The sequence below is a fragment of the Mus caroli genome, unplaced genomic scaffold, assembly GCF_978045245.1.
Source record: "Mus caroli unplaced genomic scaffold, Mus_caroli_1 scaffold_6, whole genome shotgun sequence".
NCBI classification, from domain to species: Eukaryota; Metazoa; Chordata; class Mammalia; order Rodentia; family Muridae; genus Mus; species Mus caroli.
The window spans coordinates 59,552,937-59,574,522 of NW_028227261.1; the positions used below are offsets into that span (position 1 = coordinate 59,552,937).

At 37.6% G+C, this 21,586-nt stretch overlaps 1 protein-coding gene across 1 annotated transcript in view; it reads right to left on the bottom strand.

Annotated features, from left to right (window-relative positions):
* Window positions 1–21,586, bottom strand: part of Hook1 (hook microtubule tethering protein 1) — a 60,023-nt gene that overhangs the window by 37,096 nt on the left and 1,341 nt on the right. Inside the window, exons 2-5 of the mRNA XM_021160006.3 lie at window positions 15,577–15,662; window positions 8,007–8,079; window positions 5,516–5,566; window positions 2,053–2,185 (exon numbers count right to left, since the gene is read on the bottom strand). Coding sequence (XP_021015665.1) covers window positions 2,053–2,185; window positions 5,516–5,566; window positions 8,007–8,079; window positions 15,577–15,662 — 343 coding nt within the window. The remainder of the gene's footprint in view (window positions 1–2,052; window positions 2,186–5,515; window positions 5,567–8,006; window positions 8,080–15,576; window positions 15,663–21,586) is intronic.

Sequence of the window (21,586 nt, forward strand, 5' to 3'; positions counted from 1 at the left end):
CACATAGTAGCTCACGATCACCTGTAATGGGATCTGTTTTCCTCTTCTGTTGTGTCTGAAGAGAGTGACCATGTACTCACACGTTTTAAGAGAAAAGGAAATGAAGACCTTAAGCAAACAATGTCTCATGTATCTGCAGGCGTAGGTCTGTTTCATCTGTATGATTTTCCCAGGACTTTTGCCCTGAACCTCAAATTTACCTAATACTTTTGGGTTTTACTGATTGTTTTAGAGACTCCTGTTAAATCGTTTAAATCTTCATTTCTTTTGTGATGCTAAGAGTCTAAAAGGTTATGATATGCATATGACCACTAAATGCTACAGAGAAAGAATTAGTTGGAAAATGACAATGAAAATGACAAAGACACAATGGTTTCCTTTAATGACCTAGTTGATGAAATGCTTCAAGTCTGATAAAACTACTTCGCCTTTGAGAAGGACATTATTAATAATTAAGTCAATTTCTCACAAAAGTACAGAAGTTGTTTTGTAGCCATCAATTTAATGGGTTTATGTCATAAGAATCTTTGGTTATCTTTTTCCAATTATGAATCCCTGTGCAGCTCTGAGGAGGTAATCTAGGCCTCCAAATATGGTAAGTCAAAGTTCTACTGCTAAACCACATACTCAGTCCACTAGTAGTTTTTATTTAGCTCTTCAAACCTAAGTTTTAACCCAAACACATGTTTTGAAAGTGAAACTGTCTTTATATGTACTCCTTATTAAGTTAACCACTTATATCTCCAGAAACTAAATTTCCTTTCAAAAATATGAAGATGAGAATACTTAATAAGGCTTAGGCTAAATGATGAATGAGATAGTGTAGTAAAATTTTCACGGTGCAACAAAGTCAACTCCAAGGAAAACTGTCAATTAAGGTTTATAATATAAGTATAATACACTCACAAGAAAATGAAAGAATGTAATACAACAAATTAAATAATACCACAATTTAAAAGAATTAAAGTGAAATGTACTTCTCTGAAAATGAATTATGTCTGTAACATTTGGAAACATAAATCATGCAAAAATATGTCAAAATAACCAGAAACTGGAAAAGAAGTATTAATCAAAGAATAAAAGAACCACAACTGAAACAAAAAGTACAAGTTTAAACCTTAATTATTCCTTGTGATTTTTATAGTAGCTAGAGACATTTTAACCTGCATGAGTAAAATTTCTCAAGTTTCACAAAATAACAACATATAGATCTTAATGTCCTCTAGATGTAATATAGAAAGACTGATTACTTGGTCCTGAGAAAAGGTAGCTACTGGGATAAGAAAGGTTTATGGGGTGTGTGTGTGTGTGTATGTGTGTAGGCATCTATTTTATAAACTACAGTTGATTTCATGTTATTTTATATTTCTTGAGCTTGTTCTTATTGAATTTACCTGTCTTGTATCCTTTCATGAACATACAGAAGTTTTTATAAAGGAGAAACACTAAGGTAAAGATTTGTATAAAGCACACAGAAGCAGGGTCAAAGCTCTTCTCACCCAAGCTGATTCAAGCTCCCATTGGGAAGGAGACTCAAGTCTACCCAGTTTATTCTTATGACATTTTGTGCTCAGAAGCACATAAATTACTCTGCTTACGTGTACTAGTGTTAATGCACCGATCCCATAAATGCCACTGTCCATTTCTCAAAGGAAAACAGTAGACAGCTGTTTTTCTAAACAGAGCAGCATATAATTTGAAGAAAGTTTCTATTATAATTTAGTAACTGAATATTTTACTATGAAAAATATTTACCCAAGATTCTATCTTATTGACTACATAATATATCCCAAACATCAGCTATTAACTTATTTCAACTAAATATGATTACTATAGCAACTGACCACGAGAATATGGGACAGTCAAGAGCTGCAGCATTCATTGCTAATGACAGGGAGGTCTAGAACTTAGATCTAGTTTGTACAGCAAGGTGATCTCAGCCACTCAGTCGCAGGAAAATAGCATCCTCCTGTAAATGCCAGCATCGAGAACTAGCAATGTAGATTATTTCTAGAAAGTACAAACCTCAAGTGACTAGAACTTGCTTATTACCTTGCTTCTTTTCACAGTTGACTGCACATCCTAGAATTAGCTGAAGCAACCTCCCAAGCTCCACAGGATCTGCACACTCAGTTATTTGATTTAAATCAGGGATAAGTTCTTCAGAAATCTGCTGCCCCAAAAACTGAAGATTTAAAAAAAAAAAAAAAAAACTAGATTACTCATCTAAGTAGGCTACAAAGAACTTATACTGTTATTTAAAGAAAAGTTAATTCGAAATACCTTCATGAAATAACTCAAAAAAATTAAGAAATCATGAGTCACTAACACTGACTAAAACCAAGTCAGCAATATTCTGGTCCCTTCTCAAAATTCTGGTTGGTTGTGCTTGATGTTTAATTGACCTCATATTAGAAAAACAAGGATTTGTTAAAGGGGACCCAGGCTACTTTACTATAATAGACATGCTTGCCTAGGAAACTGTAAACAAGATTATGTTAGCCCAGAAGACCTGATTGATATAGGCAAAATTACTTATCCAATCTGAATGGAAGCCAGACTATCTGAACAAAGTTTGTGATAGTATGTTATCACTTAGATTCACAATGTGAACTGCACTTTCACAAATGAATAACAAATGTAATGACTTTGACTTTCTCTGGCCTTTTTTCTATTTTCTTGAAACAACAATAAGATTATAAGGATACTGGGTGTATAAAGCACTGAAAATTCTCATAGTATTAAAACTTCCAAAAAATGTTGAAATATGTATATATAAAAAATTCTTTACTAACAAAATCAGTTCAGAGACCACCAATTATTATGCAATACATTCTATTTAAAGGTAATCAATTTCTGGGTCTTCAATTCTATTCCATTGGTCTATTTGTCTGTCACTATACCAGTACCACGCAGTTTTTATCACAATTGCTCTGTAGTAAAGCTTTAGGTCTGGCATGGTGATTCCACCAGAGGTTCTTTTATCCTTGAGAAGAGTTTTTGCTATCCTAGGTTTTTTGTTATTCCAGATGAATTTGCAGATTGCACTTTCTAATTCGTTGAAGAATTGAGTTGGAATTTTGATGGGGATTGCATTGAATCTGTAGATTGCTTTTGGCAAGATAGCCATTTTTAAAATGTTGATCCTGCCAATCCATGAGCATAGGAGATCTTTCCATCTTCTGAGATCTTCTATAATTTCTTTCTTCAGAGACTTGAAGTTTTTATTATACAGATCTTTCACTTCCTTAGTTAGAGTCACGCCAAGATATTTTATATTATTTGTGACTATTGAGAAGGGTGTTGTTTGAAAGAGCAATCTGCAAATTCATCTGGAATAACAAAAATCCTAGGATAGCACAAACTCTTCTCAAGGATAAAAGAACCTCTGGTGGAATCACCATGCCTGACCTAAAGCTTTACTACAGAGCAATTGTGATAAAAACTGCATGGTACTGGTATACTGACAGACAAGTAGACCAATGGAATAGAATTGAAGACCCAGAAATGAACCCACACACCTACGGTCACTTGATCTTCGACAAGGGAGCTAAAAACATCCAGTGGAAGAAAGACAGCATTTTCAACAAATGGTGCTGGCACAACTGGTTGTTATCATGTAGAAGAATGCGAATCGATCCATTCCTATCTCCTTGTACTAAGGTCAAGTCTAAGTGGATCAAGGAACTTCACATAAAACCAGAGACACTGAAACTTATAGAGGAGAAAGTGGGGAAAAGCCTTGAAGATATGGGCACAGGGGGAAAATTCTTGAATAGAACAGCAATGGCTTGTGCTGTAAGATCGAGAATTGACAAGTGGGACCTCATGAAACTGCAAAGCTTCTGCAAGGCAAAAGACACCATCAATAAGACAAAAAAACCACCAACAGATTGGGAAAGGATCTTTACCTATCCTAAACCAGATAAGGGTCTAATATCCAATATATATAAGGAACTCAAGAAGGTGGACTCCAGAAAGTCAAATAACCCCATTAAAAAATGGGGCTCAGAACTGAACAAAGAATTCTCACCTGAAGAATACAAAATGGCAGAGAAGCACCTGAAAAAATGTTCAACATCCTTAATCATCAGGGAAATGCAAATCAAAACAACCCTGAGATTCCACCTCACACCAGTCAGAATGGCTAAGATCAAAAATTCAAGTGACAGCAGATGCTGGCGGGGATGTGGAGAAAGAGGAACACTCCTCCATTGTTGGTGGGATTGCAAGCTTGTACAACCACTCTGGAAATCAGTCTGGCGGTTCCTCAGAAAATTGGACATAGTACTACCGGAGGATCCAGCAATACCTCTTCTGGGCATATATCCAGAAGATGTCCCAACCGGTAAGAAGGACACATGCTCCACTATGTTCATAGCAGCCCTATTTATAATAGCCAGAAGCTGGAAAGAACCCAGATGTCCCTCAACAGAGGAATGGATACAGAAATTATGGTACATTTACACAATGGAGTACTACTCAGCTATTAAAAAGAATGAATTTATGAAATTCCTAGCCAAATGGATGGACCTGGAGGGCATCATCTTGAGTGAGGTAACACAATCACAAAGGAACTCACACAATATGTATTCACTGATAAGTGGATATTAGCCCAAAACTTAGGATACCCAAGATATAAGATACAATTTGTTAAACGCATGAAACTCAAGAAGAATGAAGACCAAAATGTGGACACTGTGCCCCTTCTTAGAATTGGGAACAAAACACCCATGGAAGGAGTTACAGAGACAAAGTTTGGAGCTGTGATGAAAGGATGGACCATCTAGAGACTGCCGTGTCCAGGGATCCATCCCATAATCAGCTTCTAAACGCTGACACCATTGCATACACTAGCAAGATTTTGCTGAAAGGACCCAAAGATAGCTAGCTGTCTCTTGTGAGACTATGCAGGGGCCTAGCAAACACAGGAGTGGATGCTCACAGTCAGCTATTGGATGTATCACAGGGCTCCCAATGGAGAAGCTAGAGAAAGTACCCAAGGAGCTAAAGGGATCTGCAACCCTATTGGTGGAACAACATGATGAACTAACCAGTACCCCGGAGCTCTTGTCTCTAGCTGCATATGTATCGAAAGATGGCCTAGTCGGCCATCACTGGAAAGAGAGGCCCATTGGACATGCAAACTTTATATGCCCCAATATAGGGGAATGCCAGGGCCAAAAGAATGGGAATGGGAGAGTAGGGAAGTGGGGGGCGCTATGGGGGACTTTTGGGATAGCATTGGAAATGTAATTGAGGAAAATATGTAATAAAAAAAAATAAAATAAAATAAAGGTAATCAATTCAAAGTTTCGAAATGAAAACTATCTTCTTTCTTCCTTTGGTAAGCCAATGCATTTAATCCTTAGACCTTTTCATTTTCACAAGTTTTATGTGCTCTATAAGTGGCAACATAATTATTATAATTATAAATTACATTCCAATATGATGCTTAAAAAACTAAGTAGTCAAACTCTTGGCACTTTTGTTTAAGATCAGGTGTTTCCGGTACCTCATGATAGTAACTTGTAATTCCATGGAGGACCTTCTTCAGGTTACTAGCCTAAAGTAGAACAAAAAGAGGAAATAAATACATTTGTTTCATGTTTATATTGAAAGAAATATATTAAGGTGAGAAATAATCACCTTTCCAAGAAAAATAAGAAAACATTATTGAATTCCTCACCAAGGAGAGAAAAATGTATAGTAAACCTAATAATAGAAATTCAAATGAAGATGATCAGAACTTAAGAGAAACCTCAGAATCATCAAGTAGAGACTAAGAACTCCTGCCTATGCAGCTGATGGAACAAGTAAACATAACATTCAAAAAATACACACTGCACCACCAACAAATCTGGCATAACATATACTTATGGAATAAATGAGGATGCATAGTGCTTTCAGTTGCATTTGACAATTCTCTAAGTCGCAACATAAATATGAAAATAAATCAATGTAAACGCAAACTACTCTAAAGCTAAGTATGTTCTCAGGACAAAAATGGGGTTTTCTTTTATAAACTATTTTTAACAACATAAATAAAAACATCACCAAATGCAGGTAAATAACATAAGTTATGAAAGAAGATAAAGCTCATTGCTTTTTAGTTGTCAAGGTTTTTTAATTCTGGTAGTAGATAAGTGAAAAATATATAGGTTATTAAAATATAAAATTTAATGGGAAGCTTCATTGCTTCCATTACAAATGTTTTTTCTAACTATATGTACATTCATTGTGTAGACTTTGGGTCTGGCTAATTTTGGTGTGTGATGTTTTTACTTACTTGCAAAAGTGGAATTAATTCAGAATTCTGTAAGTAGGAAATATTTAGATTTTGAACTAGTTACTTTTAATCTGGCCAGAAGTCAAAAACACATTGACAAGCAAAATGAAAATGTATTTTGAGTTAAGTGAAAATAAGAGCAGAATATATCAGGATGTCTATGTTGGGTGTGGTCTGGAGAAGTGCAGCAGATGAAGCACTTGCTGGACAACACAAGCCTTATACATGTTTATGCCCAGACACATAGGGATATCATGCTTTATAAATTTGTTCTCTGACCTCCAAACACACAATGTAGCATGTGCACACTTCCATACACAGCACATGCACAAAAATAAAAATTTTATAATGTATGAAATGAGTGAGGCAGATTTGATGTGAGGAGAAAAAACAGGCCTAACTTTTATTATCCAAGCCTCTTCAAGAAGCAAGATGTAAACAGAAAAAAGAAAAAGTCAGTGAGAAATCATGAAATAAATGATTTCTATACTATAAACCTGAAAGATAATAAATTAGATGTAATTGAGGGAGAAATAAAAACAACAAAGTTTCAATATCAGAAAGGGTGTTTTTACTTAAAGAATAGTAAGACATCGTTTACAGATTATATACATGGACTGAAGAGAAAACTCAGTGGTTAAGGCTGCTCTTCCAGAGGACTAGGGTTCATTTCCCAGCATTCATGACATCCCTCAACCGGCTGTAGCTCTATTTCCAAGGGATAAAATACCCTCTTCCCACTTCTGCATACACAAGGCTTACACATGGTGCCCAGACATACATACAGACAAAACACTCATATATACAAAGTGACAAATAATTTAAAAATGTGTATTTGTATGTATGTACGTATGTAAAAATATGTATTTGTATGTATGTATGTATGTATGTATTCATCAGCATAGTATCCAATCGCACTGTTAAGAAATACATGACAGAAATTAGACATCCTTTACAGAACAAACACAGGCCCCACAAGATACAAGAAAACCAAAAGCAGTAAAATAGTTGTAAAAACAAAATTATTTTTGCAGTCTTATAAAATTAAACATATATACATAATTTAGCCATTCCACCAAGTTATTTCCCCCAAAGAAATGAAATCTAAGCAAAGATTTGTGCATAGAGTTTATTGTCATAACCTAAACTAAAAATAATTCAAATATATCATCATGTGAATAGTTGAACAAATATGGTTTAATCAATGTAGTACATGATAATAAAGACATAATTATTAATACATAAACTCAGTGGCCAAAACAAGCTGGGAAAGAAAGGGATTATTTAACTGACAAGTCCTGATCACAGTCAAGCACTGAGAGGGGTCAAAGTAAGAACTCAAGCAGCAGCAGAGGCAAAACCTTGGAGGATAAGTGCTTAAATGACTTGCTTTCAGGTCATGACACTCATTCAGCCTGCTTTCTGAAACCTACCAGGACCACCTGCCCAGGGTGGCACTGCTGGCCCTCTCAAATCAATCAACAATCAAAAAATAATGACAACCAGACATGCCTACAGGCCAATCTGATGGAGGCATTTCTTCTTCAACCAAGGCTCTGTTCCCTAAAATTACTCTAGTTTGTATGAAGCACCATATGTGTTAACTTATATGGAACAATGCACTCATGAATTCACTTTTAAAAGAACACTGAGTTGAGCTCAGTGCCACAATTCTTCCATCATGTGGTCCACCCAACCTCCATCCACTTCTGCATACCTTTATTCTCCAGTTGTCTCCAACATCATCTTTAATTCGGCTTAACCAAGATTCGCTGAACCAAGCTACATCACTAAAACAAAAGTATAAAAGTTAAACTTTAACATGTTTTTATAACATTTTAATTATTTATTTTCTTTACAGTTTAAAAGCTATCCTTAGTGAGATTAGCAATGATTTAAATGAATTTCTAATTTTTTTGTACTGTGAAATATTTAGTTTGGAATTTCCTTTCAATTTATTTAAGTCATTAACTTGCAATTTAACAAATGCTTACTAAATACTTAATACTAAGAATTCTGCTAGTAGAAGATCTAAAGTACCAATCCCAAAGAAGTACAAAGAAATCCAGTACTCTGAGGTATCTATTGTATATGAAGCACTAATTCTGTGTGAGGTATTACTTCATTTAAATATCACGGTAACTTGGCAAAGGGTATGTTATATGCTCAATCTCCCTCTTTAGAGAACAAAAGAGAAGAGCAGGGTAATTTGCCTCAAGTGAACTGGTACATGGCAAAACACCAAACACTAAAGAAAACGTCTGTTTTCATTAGAAATAAAGTTCTATGTTTATACTGAAGGTCAAGACAAATAACTGCCACACAAAAATGTTAGGAATTTAACAAAGTTTTAAACATGTAACATCTACTAAGACTAATTAGTACCAGGAGTGGGGTATTCCTGTGATAACCTGACCATGTTTTGGGGAGGACTGTAGAAGGACTTTGGAACTTTGGGCCAGAAGATCCATTCAGTATTAAGAGCTCTGTGAGATGTTGTGTAGGGGCTTGAAAGATAATGTTGAGAACAGTGCAGAAAATGGAGGCCTGGCTTGTGAAATTTCAGAGGGAAAATTAAAGACTCTTTTCAGGGCCATTGCTATTTTGGATTGTAAAAATTCTGTGGTTCTGGTTAGCTGGGGCTGAAGAATCAGCTGTGATTAACAAGATACCAGAACTACTAAAGCAAAACCTTGGCATTACTGGGACTATTGATGCTGGTTGGCTGGAGCTAAGGAATTAGAGGTGATTAAGAAGAGACCAGCATCTTTGAAGTGACTTCTGGGAAGTGTTTTCTGAAAGCACAAAGAGGCTGTGTTCCAGAGATAGCCAAGGTTGTACTCCTGCTGCAGCGGGACTTGGTGTGTAAGGGTCACCCAGGTGGTACTGGTTTTGAAGGCATGAAGGAGTCACATAGAGCAGCTGAGGCTCGTCACTGTGAGAGGCCATGGAAGGCCATTGGTGAAGGTGCAGCCTCAGTTGCAATTGACAGCCCAGGACTGAAGGGGTCATGCAGTGTTATGGAGTTGCCAGTACCATGAGATGACCACCAAGAACAGCAGCAGAGAAGTACAGGCATCTGGAGCCTAGAGGATGATGAGTGTGCTACAAAGGGCATGGCTGGAGAAGTGACCCAAGCCCTTGGAGGAGCCCAGAAGATCATGAGTTGGATCCCAGACACTGGATGGTTGGAGATTGATTTTTGCTTTTGATTGTGACTGTGCCCTGATATTTTCCCTCTTGAAGGAAGAAACTATTTTAGTGGAGCCCACAGTTAAGAGATTTTTAATTGTAAAATATGTAAAGACTGTGGGATGTTTAAAGTTATTTAGACCTTGGGGATGAATAAGAATGTAAGGGTTGGGGCTGGTGAGATGGCTCAGTGGGTAAGAGCACCCGACTGCTCTTCCGAAGGTCCAGGGTTCAAATCCCAGCAACCATATGGTGGCTCACAACCATCTGTAATGAGATCTGATGCCCTCTTCTGGAGTGTCTGAAGACAGCTACAGTGTACTTAATTATATAATAAATAAATAAATCTAAAAAAAAAAAAAGAATGTAAGGGTTGAGGCTTTCTAGTGATGTGTTTGTGTGTCAAGTTGACAAGGGGTCAATTGTACTGGCTAGTTTTGTGTCAACTTAACACAGCTGGAGTTATCACAGAGAAAGGAGCTTCAATTGAGGAAATGCCTCCATGAGATACAACTGTAAGGCATTTTCTCAATTAGTGATCCAGGGGGAAAGGCCCCTTGTGGGTGGTGCCATCTCTGGGCTGGTAGTCTTGGTTCTATAAGAGAGCAGACTGAGCAAGCCAGGGGAAGCAAGTCAGTAATGAACATCCCTCCAGGGCTTCTGCATCAGCTCCTGCTTTCTGTCCTGCTTGAATTCCAGTCCTGCATGAACAGCAGTATGGAAGTGTAAGCCGAATAAACCCTTTCCCCCCCAAATTGCTTCTTGGTCATGTTTGTGCAGGAATTGAAACCCTGACAAAGACAGGTATGTTATATGCTCAACCTCCCTCTTTAGAGAACAAAGGAGAAGAGCAGGGTAATTGCCTCAAGTGCACTGGTACATGGCAAAACACCAAACACCAAACACATCTGTTTTCATTAGAAATAAAGTTCTATGTTTATACTGAAGGTCAAGACAAATAACTCTCACACAAAAATGTTAGGAATTTAACAAAGTTTTAAACATGTAACATCTACAACATACATTAACAACACTATATTCTAGAATACTTGGAAGCCTGTCTCAGGGGACTGAGCAAGACCAATATGGAACTTACTTATTGACGCTTCGAGAAATAGCTATTAAAGGAAGTAAAGAATACAAATAACCGAAGAAGGGGCTTGTGAAGAAAAATACAATTCAATTATTTCTAATAAAACTAAGTCAAAATCATATTATTCTGTTTCATTTTATCCAGGATATGTGGTCAAAAATTTAACCAGCTAACTTGAAGGACTAATTGTATTTCTAATTACTCATAAAAATTACAGTGCCTTTGATTAATGCTACAAACTATTCTGGAATAAAAGTCTATCAGAAGAATTCAAGGTACTGGACTTCTACTGTTTGAAGTACTGGTTTTGGAGTAAGATTAAGTTAATACAAATCCCAGGTTCACTGTTTGGCTTCCAATAGAATTGTTAGTTCTTTATACCCCCAGTCCTCATGGATAAAGTGGACATGAAAAGAATAATACCCAGTTTACAAAGGAAAAGGCAAATTTGGGGAGATGGCTCAGTGTAGAAACGTGTGCATTTGGGTTCAGATCTGCAGTTCCCATTTAAAAGTTGAGTGCAGCAGTACATGTCTTTAACCCCAGTTACTAGGAGTAAGAAGAGGGCAAAGACATGCAGATCCTGGGAGCTCACTGCCAACCAGCCTAGCCAAAATGGTGAGCTCCAAGTCACAGGCGGGTCTGTTTCAAAAAATATGGTAAAGAATGATTGAGGAAAATATCCAACACCAAACTTTGGGTTCCATAAGCATGCAAATGGACAATCACACACAAATGACCCAAGTAAGGAACCTTTCATAATATATTTAGTAAATATTAAGTTGCCAGCTATCATGGTTTATCATTTAACTACCCAAATACCAACAAAATGAAAAATACTTGATGACTAAAGCCTGAATATTTCAATTCTGTACCATATTCCACTTTGCAAAAGACATCCAGCCAAAAAAAAAAAAAAAAAAAAAACAAACAAACATACATGAATATATGTAACTGATCAAGTGACAAAGCTAAGCCTTTCTTCTGGGGAAGTGGAATGCAATCTTGGTAGTAGTATACAGAACCACATTTCCTAAAAAGATATGTTTCTTTAAATTCCGTGCCTAAAATTGTGACCTTATTAAGAAAATAAATAAATTGACTCTTCACAGAAATTAATCAAAGTAGGAAGAGATCATATGTACTTAGAATGGGTCTATTAAGACTAGTGCCCTTAAATTGGCACAGACACAGGTATAAACATAGGAACGCTAAAGAGAGGCACAGAGGCTCTAGAAATGCCCAAGACCACAGAACCTGGAGACGAAAAGGACCACCCTCTCCCTGAAGCTTTGGAAATGAGGACAGCCCATCTGACACTTTGACTTAGTCTTCTAACTACAAGGACTATAAGAAAATAAAGTTGTGTGCTGCATTAAGCTACACAGCCTGTGGCACTCTTATAGCAGCCCTAGAAAACTAACACAGCTAGGGTTTATTTTTCACCACTATTTTTTTTTCCACAACTGAACTGTCTACATGTATGTTTAAAAGGGATGCATATTACATATCCAAGCTAAAGACAAGGAACTACAGAACCCATTACTAAATGCATTCCCATGACTGATCTAAGGTTAGACAACGTTTAAGTTCTTATTATGTACATGTGCACCTGCTTCAGGTAAGGAGAAATGATTGCCTAAATGCTACCTTTTCTTTAAAAAGAATTTATCTTCTCACATTTATTAACAACTTTTATATGATTTTCTATGAATCACTGGTAAAATTTACTATAAATGTTACCAAATACAGTGTTTTGAAACAAAGAAATATAATGAAATAATTTTTTTTTAGGATTATAATGCCTTGACCCAAATAAAGAAAAATGTATTCTTGGAAGTCTTACTGCCCCAAATATAGACTTCTGGAAAGGGTTAAAAAACCAAAATAACAAAATAAAGGTTCCTTAGATGACAAGGAGGCTAAAACACCAAATAGTACATTACAGCAGGCAAATGGAATAAGTCGGTGAGTGTTGATGAAGACAGGCAAACAGGCTTAGACATATGTTGGATCACTGGTCATTTGTTTAATGAAGAAACCTTTCTTATTATAGCTAACCTATTTTATTTTCACTGCAAAATAAAAGCTATTGGAAGACATTTACACACACAAACACACACACACTAACAACTTTTATGTGATTTGATATGAATCACTGGTAAAATTTATTATAAATGTTATCAAATACATTGCTATGAAACAAAAAAATATAATGAAATAATCTTTTTTTTTAGGATTATAATACCTTGACCCAAATAAAGAAAAATTTAGAATAAAAAAAATTGTAAAACTGTGTTTTACATTCTTATCTCCTTGTACAAAGCTCAAGTCTAAGTGGATCAAAGAACTCCACATATAACCAGAGACATTGAAATTTATAGAGGAGAAAGTGGGGAAAAGCCTCCAAGATATGGGCACGGGAAAAATTCCTAAACAGAACAGCAATGGCCTATGTTGTAAGATCAAGAATCGACAAATGGGACCTCATAAAATTTCAAAGTTTCTGTAGGGCAAAAGATACTGTCAATAAGACAAAAAGGCCACCAACAAATTGGGAAAGAATTTTTACCAATCCTAAATCTGATAGGGGACTAATATCCAATATATACAAAGAGATCAAGAAGCTGAACTCCAGAAATTCAAATAACTCCATTAAAAATGGGGTACAGAGCTAAACAAAGAATTCTCAACTGAGGAATACTGAAGGGCTGAGAAGCACTTGAAAAAATGTTCAACATCCTTAATCATCAGGGAAATGCAAATCAAAACAACCCAGAGATTCCACCTCACACCAGTCAGAATGGCTAGGATCAAAAATTCAGGTGACAGCAGATGCTGGTGAGGATGTGGAGAAAGAGGAACACTCCTCCATTGTTGGTGGGATTGCAAGCTTGTACAACCACTCTGGAAATCAGTCTGGTGGTTCCTCAGAAAATTGGACAAAGTAATACCAGAATATCCCGCAATACCTCTCCTGGGCATATACCCAGAAGATGTTCCAACTGGTAATAAGGACACATGCTCCACTATATTTATAGCAGCCCTATATATAATAGCCAGAAGCTGGAAAGAACCCAGATGTCCCTCAACAGAGGAATGGATACAGAAAATGTGGTAAATTTACACAATGGAGTACTACTCAGCTATTAAAAACAATGAATTTATGAAATTCTCAGGCAAATGGATGTATCTGGAGGATATCATCCTGAGTGAGGGAACCCAATCACAAAAGAAGTCACTTGATATGCACTCACCGATAAGTGGATATTAGCCCAGAAACCTAGAATACACAAGATACAATTTCCAAAACACAAGAAAATCAAGAAGAAGGAAGACCAACGCGTGGATGCTTCATTCCTCCCTAGAATAGGGAATAAAATATCCATGGAAGGAAATGCAGAGACAAGTTTGGAGCTAAGCGAAAGGATGGACCATCCAGAGACTGCCCCACCCGGGGGTCCATCCCAAAATCAGCCACGAAACACAGACACTATTGCATATGCCAGCAAGCTTTTGCTGAAAGGACCCTGATATAGCTGTCTCCTGTGAGGGTATGCCAGTGCCTGGCAAACACAGAAGTGGATGCTCACAGTCATCTATTGGATGGAACACAGGGCCCCCAATGGAGAAGCTAGAGAAAGTACCCAAGGAGCTGAAGGGGTCTGCAACCCTATAGGTGGAACAACAATATGAACTAATCAGTACCCCCAGAGCTTGTGTCTCTAGCTGCATATGTATCAAAAGATGGCCTAGTCGGCCATCATTGGGAAGAGAGGCCCCTTGGTCTTGCAAACTTTATATGCCCCAGTACAGGGGAACACCAGGCCAAGAAGTGGGAGTGAGTGGATGGGGGAGCAGGGGAGGGGAAGGGTATAGGGGACTTTAGGGGTAGCATTTGAACTGTAAATGAAGAAAATATCTAATTAAAAAAATTTTTAAAAACTGTTAAGAAAAAAAAAAAGGCAGCAGGCCAGGTTTTGGGGGTGGGTATGAAGATAGCACTGATAAGTGAACAGATAGATGGATGCCTTATATTCATACCAACCAAAGACTATCACAATGGAATATACGCATTCAATCATCAAGCAATGACAGTGTCCTCAAACAAAAAGTACCATGTTGAGATTGCATGGCTTTGGTCATGTAGATTGTTTTAAAACAAGGTATAAATAAATAAAACATTAAAAAATATTTTAAGAAAGTTGGGAAGTAAAGAGTTTTTTTCAATGGCTGAAAAAATGTTAACATAGTTTGAGTTAACTAGAAAATCTGCATAATCAAATTAAATAATTTTGAAAATGCCAAATCATTAAGATGTTGAAATAATTTTCAGCTGTTTTTCTAGGAACAGCATAGACGTTTTTGGAACTCCATCTACAGTGTTTGAAGTCAGTTCCATCCTCTAGAGGATGGGAAGAAGCCAATACAATAATCTCTGACTGGAGAACAATGAAGTCAAAATAGAATTCTGATCTCTTTTTAAATAATTATATTGAAAATCCTTAAACCTATTATTTCTTAATATTTGTCAACCACAGTCCAGAGATTCAGATTGTATTCTACAATATAAACTGTACCCTCAATAGAACAAATAGCCAGTTCTGAACTTATAATTTTTAAATAATGTTTAGTATACACTAACTTACCCAAGATCAGAAACTTAACTAGTAAAGTCTCTAAGAATCTCCATATAGAGTCCTCAAAAGGACAGCCCACATCAGTAAGAAATGCAGACAAGTATATAGACTTTAGTATTTAGCCTTTTCCTCTAAATTGACATATTAATCTTTATCAATTGTTTGGTTTAAATGCATCTTTATAAACAAGCAAGGGATCATGAGGTAGTAAGCTGTTCCTGTTCCCTGGGTGAAAGTGCGTCTTGATGCCATACGTCTGATTATATCTACTGGATAAAATGAAATTTCAATCACCTTTTTATACGTGTTCTAGCTGTTACTAGATTTACATTGTAATGAGGAGTACTTTGGTCACTACTCACATTTGATGAAGAACTTGTGCCATAGTCACTCCATTAGTCAGCTGTTTGACATCTTGACAGGGTGAGGCAGTCTTGAATGTCTGCAGCTAAAATGACACAAAACAAATTACCTTACTGTTGTGCTATTCTTACAAAACAGAATAACCAGAAAGCAACTCAAATTGATTTTATTTTGTTTAAATACAGATGCAAAACTATCTTTCTAAGACTGTAAATTTTGTATAAAAATAAACACATTATTATGTAAAATCAAGCCTAATATAGTAAAACACAGTATGCTAATGTATGAGATTATTCAGCATTTCTAAATAATACAACTCAGACATATCTACTGTAAGGAAAACATCAGAGAAAGAATTTTGAGATAACTGAACATAGAAAACTTAAAATTTCAGTGAAGTTACTTGATCAGAAAATAAAAGCTAGAAGTACTAGGTCTAAAACTACGTATACCTTATGAATGAGCTCCAAAGGAAACAGGAACTAGCCAACAATTATTCACAGAGCACAGAGAGTTTAGCTACTTCAATCTAGGATGGCTTCAGCTATTGCTAACATTTCAAATCTTGAGTATAAAGGTGTTCATGAGGCTGGCAAGATGGCTCAGTGGGTACAGGTTCTTGCTGCTTAATGTGGTGGCCTGTGTTCAATCTCTAGAACCCACATGGTAGAAGGAGAGAACTAACTCCTGCAACATCCATGCTCTAGCCATATTACATGTGCAAATAATTGTGTAAATGTAATTAACAAATACTTTTAATGTAACATTCTAAATGTTCATATGGTACTTTAAGAAAGATGTAGAATAGTGACATCTTTTCGAAACAGCAAAACATTTATAAAGCAAAGCAAAACCTAAAATGGGTCATATAAATTAATAGAACTCTAATCTCTACCCATACTTAAATATATTATGAATTCCTTTTCCTAAACATTCATCCCCTTCACTATTCATTGACTTTCCTCAAGTTTGCCATTTAACTATTAAAAACCATAGAATTTTCTTCCAGCATAACTTACTATGATTCTGTATATTTTGAGACTTGATATAATTACAAGATTCTCCCTCAAAGTAGTTATCATTAAAAATTAAGAAAAGGGGGGCCATGCCTAACCTCTGGATATGGTCTCTACAGGTTCTCTCTCCCCTTTGTTGGATATTTCAGCTAACGTCATCCCCGTTGGGTCCTAAGAGTCTCTTGCTTTCCTGGCATACCCCAGTTGAGGGATGGGGCCACCCTTATCAAAAAATTTAACCCAGAATTGCTCCTGTTTAAAGGGAATACAGGGACAAAGAGTGGAACAGGGACTGGAAGAAAGGCTATCCAGAGACTGTCCTACCTGGGGATCCATCCCATCTACAGCCACCAAACCCAGACACTACTGCTGAAAGCTCTAGCAAAAAGTAAGACGAAGATGAAGAAGAAGAAGATAACAATGATGAAGATGACAAGACAAGGAGGAGGACAATGACAAGGAGGAGGAGGAGGAGGGGAAGGAGAGAAGGAAGAGGAAGAAAAGTGGGAAGAAGAGCGAAGAGGAAGAAGAAGGAGGAGGAGGGGGAGGACGGGGAGGGGGAAAAGAGGGGAGGGGGAGGAGGAGAAGGAAGAGGAGGAAGAAGAAGAAGAATACACCTAAGAGGAGTAGTTGACAGGAAATAGTCAAACTCCAGGCTTGAATCAACCAGTTAGGGAAAAAAAAAAATGATACACAGAATCAGCAAAATCAAGAGCTGTATAGATAAACCCTTACTTAAACTAAAGGGCACAAAGATAGTATCCAAATTAGCCCAGGGCCAGGTTGTTTTAGTGCAGAATTCTACCAGACCTTCAAAGAAGAGATAATACACTAATTCTCAAACAATTCCACAACATAGAAACAGAAGGAACAGTACCTGATTTATTCCATGAAGCCACTGTTATTCTGATACCTAAACCACACAAAGAGCCAACAAAGTAAGAGAACTTCAGGCCAATTTCCCTCCTGAATATAGATGCAAAAATACTCAATAAAATTCTCAAAAACCAAATCCAAGAAAACATCAAAACCATCATTCACTACAATCAAGTAGGCTTCATCCCAGAGATGCAGAGATGGTTCAATGTACGAAAATCTATCAATGTACTCCACTAAATAAACAAACTCAAAGAAAAAGACAGCATTATCTCATTAGATGTTGAAAAACCCTTTGACAAAATATGACACCCCTTCATTTTAAAAGTATTGGAGATCAGGAATTCATGGCAAATACCTAAATATAATAAAAGCAATATACAGCAAACCAACAGCCAATATCAAATTAAAATGAGAAAAACTCGAAGCAATCCCACTAAAATCAGGGACTAGACAAAGCTGCCCACTTTCTCCCTACCTATTCAATATAGTACTTGAAGTCCTAGCCAGAGCAATTAGACAACAAAAGGAGATCAAGGGGATACAAATTGGAAAGGAAGAAGTTAAAATATCACTATTTGCTGATGACATGATAGTATATATAAGTGAACCTAAAAATTCCACCAGAGAACTCCTGCTCATGAATTGGCAGAATTAACATAGTAAAAATTGCCATCCTACCAAAGGCAAACTAGAGATTCAATGCAATCCCCATCAAAATTCCAACCCAATTCTTCAAAGACATGGAAAGAGTAATTCTCAACTTCATATGGAAAAACAAAAAACCCAGGATAAAACAAAAAAATTCTCAACAGTAAAAGAACTTCCGGAGGAGTCACCAATTCCTGACGTCAAGCTGTACTAGTCATAGTGACAAAAACCAAGTAGTATTGTCACAGAGACAGATAATGCAATAGAACTGAAGACCCGGAAATAAACCACACCTATGGACTCTTGATCTTTGACGAAGAAGCCAAAACCATAAAGTGGAAAAAGAAAGCATCTTCAATAAATGGTATTGGTCAAACTGGCAGTCTGCATTTAGAAAAAATGCAAATTGATTCATTATTTATCACCTTGTACAAAGCTCAAGTTCAAGTGAATCAAGGACCTCAAAATAAAACCAGATACTCTGAATCTAATACAAGAGAAAGTGGGAAGTAGCCTCAAATGCATTGGCACAGGGGAAATTTTCCTGAACAGCAAACCAATGTCTCAGGCCTAAGATCAACAATTGACAAATGGGACCTCATGAAACCGAAAAGCTTCTGTAAGGCAAAGGACACTCAACAGGACAAAACTCCAACGTACATATTGAGAAAAGATCTTCACTAACCCTACATCTGATAGAGGACAAATGTCTAAAATATATGAAGAACTCAAGAAGTTAGACTCTAAGACACCAAATAATCCAATTAAAAGTTGGGGTACAGAACTAAATAAAGCATTTTCAACAGAGGAATTTTGAATGGCTGAGAAGCACTTAAAGAAATGTTCAACATCCTTAAGTCATCAGGAAATACAAATCAAAAGGACCCTGAGATTCCACCTTACACCAATCCAAATGGCTAACTAAGATCAAAAACTCAAATAACAGCATGTGCTGGCAAGAATGTGGAAAAGAGGGACACTCCTCCACTGCTGGTGGGACTGCAAACTGATACAATCACTCTTGAAATCAATTTGGTGGTTCCTCAGAAAATTGGAAATAGTTCTATCTGAAGACCCAGCTATACCACTCCTGGGCATATACCCAAAAGATGCCCCACCATGCCACAAGTACACAAGTTCCACTATGCTCAAAGCAGCCTTATTTGTAACAGCCAGAAGCTGGAAACAATGCAGATGTCCCTCAACTGAATGGATACAGAAAATGTTGTTCATTTACACAATGGAATACTATTCAGCTATTAAAAACAAGGATGTTATGAATTTTACAGGCAAATGGATGAAACTAGAAAATATCCTGAGCTAGATGACTCAGAACAAAAATGATATGCATGGTATGTACTCAGTAATAAGTGGATTATTAGCCCAAAAGTACAGAATACCCATAATACAACTCAAAACCATAGGAAGTTTAAGAAAAAGGAAGGCCCAAATGAGGATGCTTCAATCCCACTTAGAAGGAGGAACAAAATAATCACAGGAGGCAGAGGGAAGAAGGGACCTGAGTGGGAGGAAGAAGGGGAGGGGAAAAGGGGGCAGGATCAGGTATTGGGGGAGACTGGAAAGAAGCCCAGAGGGCCAGGAGAATGAATGGAAATATGCAAGCGATGGAGGGGGGGAGAACATCTAGAAAGTTCCAGAGCCCTGGGATGTGAGACTTAATGGGGATAACCTCAGCCGAAATACCCAACAGTGGGGAAATGGAACTGGAAGAGACCACCTCCAGTACATAGACAGGGACCCCAGAGGCTGGATGGGGCAATGTACCCATCTTTAAAACTTTTGATCCTGTCTAAAGGAAATACAGGGACAAAAGTGAAACAAAGTTTCAAGGAAAGGCTACTCAGTGACTGGAGCAACTTGAGATTCATCCCAGGAGCAGGCACCAAACCCTGACACTATTAGTTGTCCTTGCAGACAGGAGTCTAGCATGGCTGTCATCTGAGAGGCTCTACCAGCAGCTGACTGAGACAGATGCAGATAGTTACAGCCAACCATTGGACTAAAGTTGGGAATTCCTATGGAAGAGTTAGGGGAAGAATTGAAGGAGCTGAAGGGGATGGCAACCCCACAGGAAGACCAGCAGGATCAACTACCCTGGTCCCCTGGAGCTCCCAGAGACCAAGCCACCAAGCAAAGAACATACAAGGGTTGGTCTATGGCCCTCAGCACATATGTAACAGAGGACTGCCTTATACGGCCTCAGTGGGAGAGGCTGTGCTAAACTTACTGTAAAGAGTTGATACCCCAGGGAAGAGGGATTCTTGAGAGTGGGTGAGGTGAGAGTTGCTGGGGATTGGGGGGGGGTGGAAAGGTTGGGGGGATGGAAAGGTGAAGGGATGGGGATGAGCACCAAAAGGGAGGACTATGAGGTGAAGAACTCTGGGAGGAGGAACCAAGAAGAGGGGCAACATTTGGAATGTAAATAGATAAAATAATTTAATTTTTAAAAAAAAGTAAAGGAATTCAAATGTAATGGGCTGAGCAGTGAAAGGAAAGAGTATAAAGGTGTGGGGGTTGCAGCTTTACTGGGAAAGAGGAAGCACTAGAGCATGGAGTAGCTAGAGTGGTGCCTTAGTTATTTTTAAAATAGTAAAGGTTTAATGTAAGCATATGAAGGAAATGGCTAATTGAATCATGCTGTAAACAGCAGTGCCTGCTGTCACAAGAATGTACTCCCAGCTGCTTGGGAGGTGTAAGAAGTCTTACACGTTCAAGGCCTACCAGCCATATTGAATTCAGGCTAAGATTCCTGGAAATCTTATACTGTGTCTTGACTTAAGTAAAAAGGAGGTTGAGGATACAGCTCCATCAGAAGAGCACATGCAGAGATCCCTTGTTTAGTTGGGGGTCAGGGTTAGACAGATTCAACAGCAAAACGAAAATAAATGGCAGAACAATGCTCTAGAAGAGTTAGAAGGAACAGAGTTTAAAGGAAGACCCAAAGCTGAGGAGGTGGTATTGTGCCTGAAAGTCAAGATTCAGTTCCAAGAAGAGCCAAGCAGAACGTCAATGAAGCGTCCTAAAAAGAGTCAGAACCACCAGGTCCTTCCCCATAACCAAGCTGGACAGTGTCAGGGAGAACAGTGCATATACAGCATGATTAGAAGCAATAACTGATTTTCAGCCATTTAATTTTCTCCAGTGTACAACAGCCTGGGAGAGCACTGCAGGAGCCAATTAGCAAGAGCTAACCAACCATCCTCTCACCCTCTCTTGTCTATGAATCCTTATCTGGTTTGTTCTCTCTCTCTCTCTCTCTCTCTCTCTCTCTCTCTCTCTCTCTCTCTCTCTCCCCAGATCTTGGGGAACTTTGCCTTTCATTGTAATGATACACAACTCTGCTAGTTAAACTAATTCCTGTGAGGCTAGCACAAAGTAGGAAGTCAAAATACTGCTTTAAGAAAGGATATGGTCATAGCACTTGGAAATATTGCAGCATAGTTTA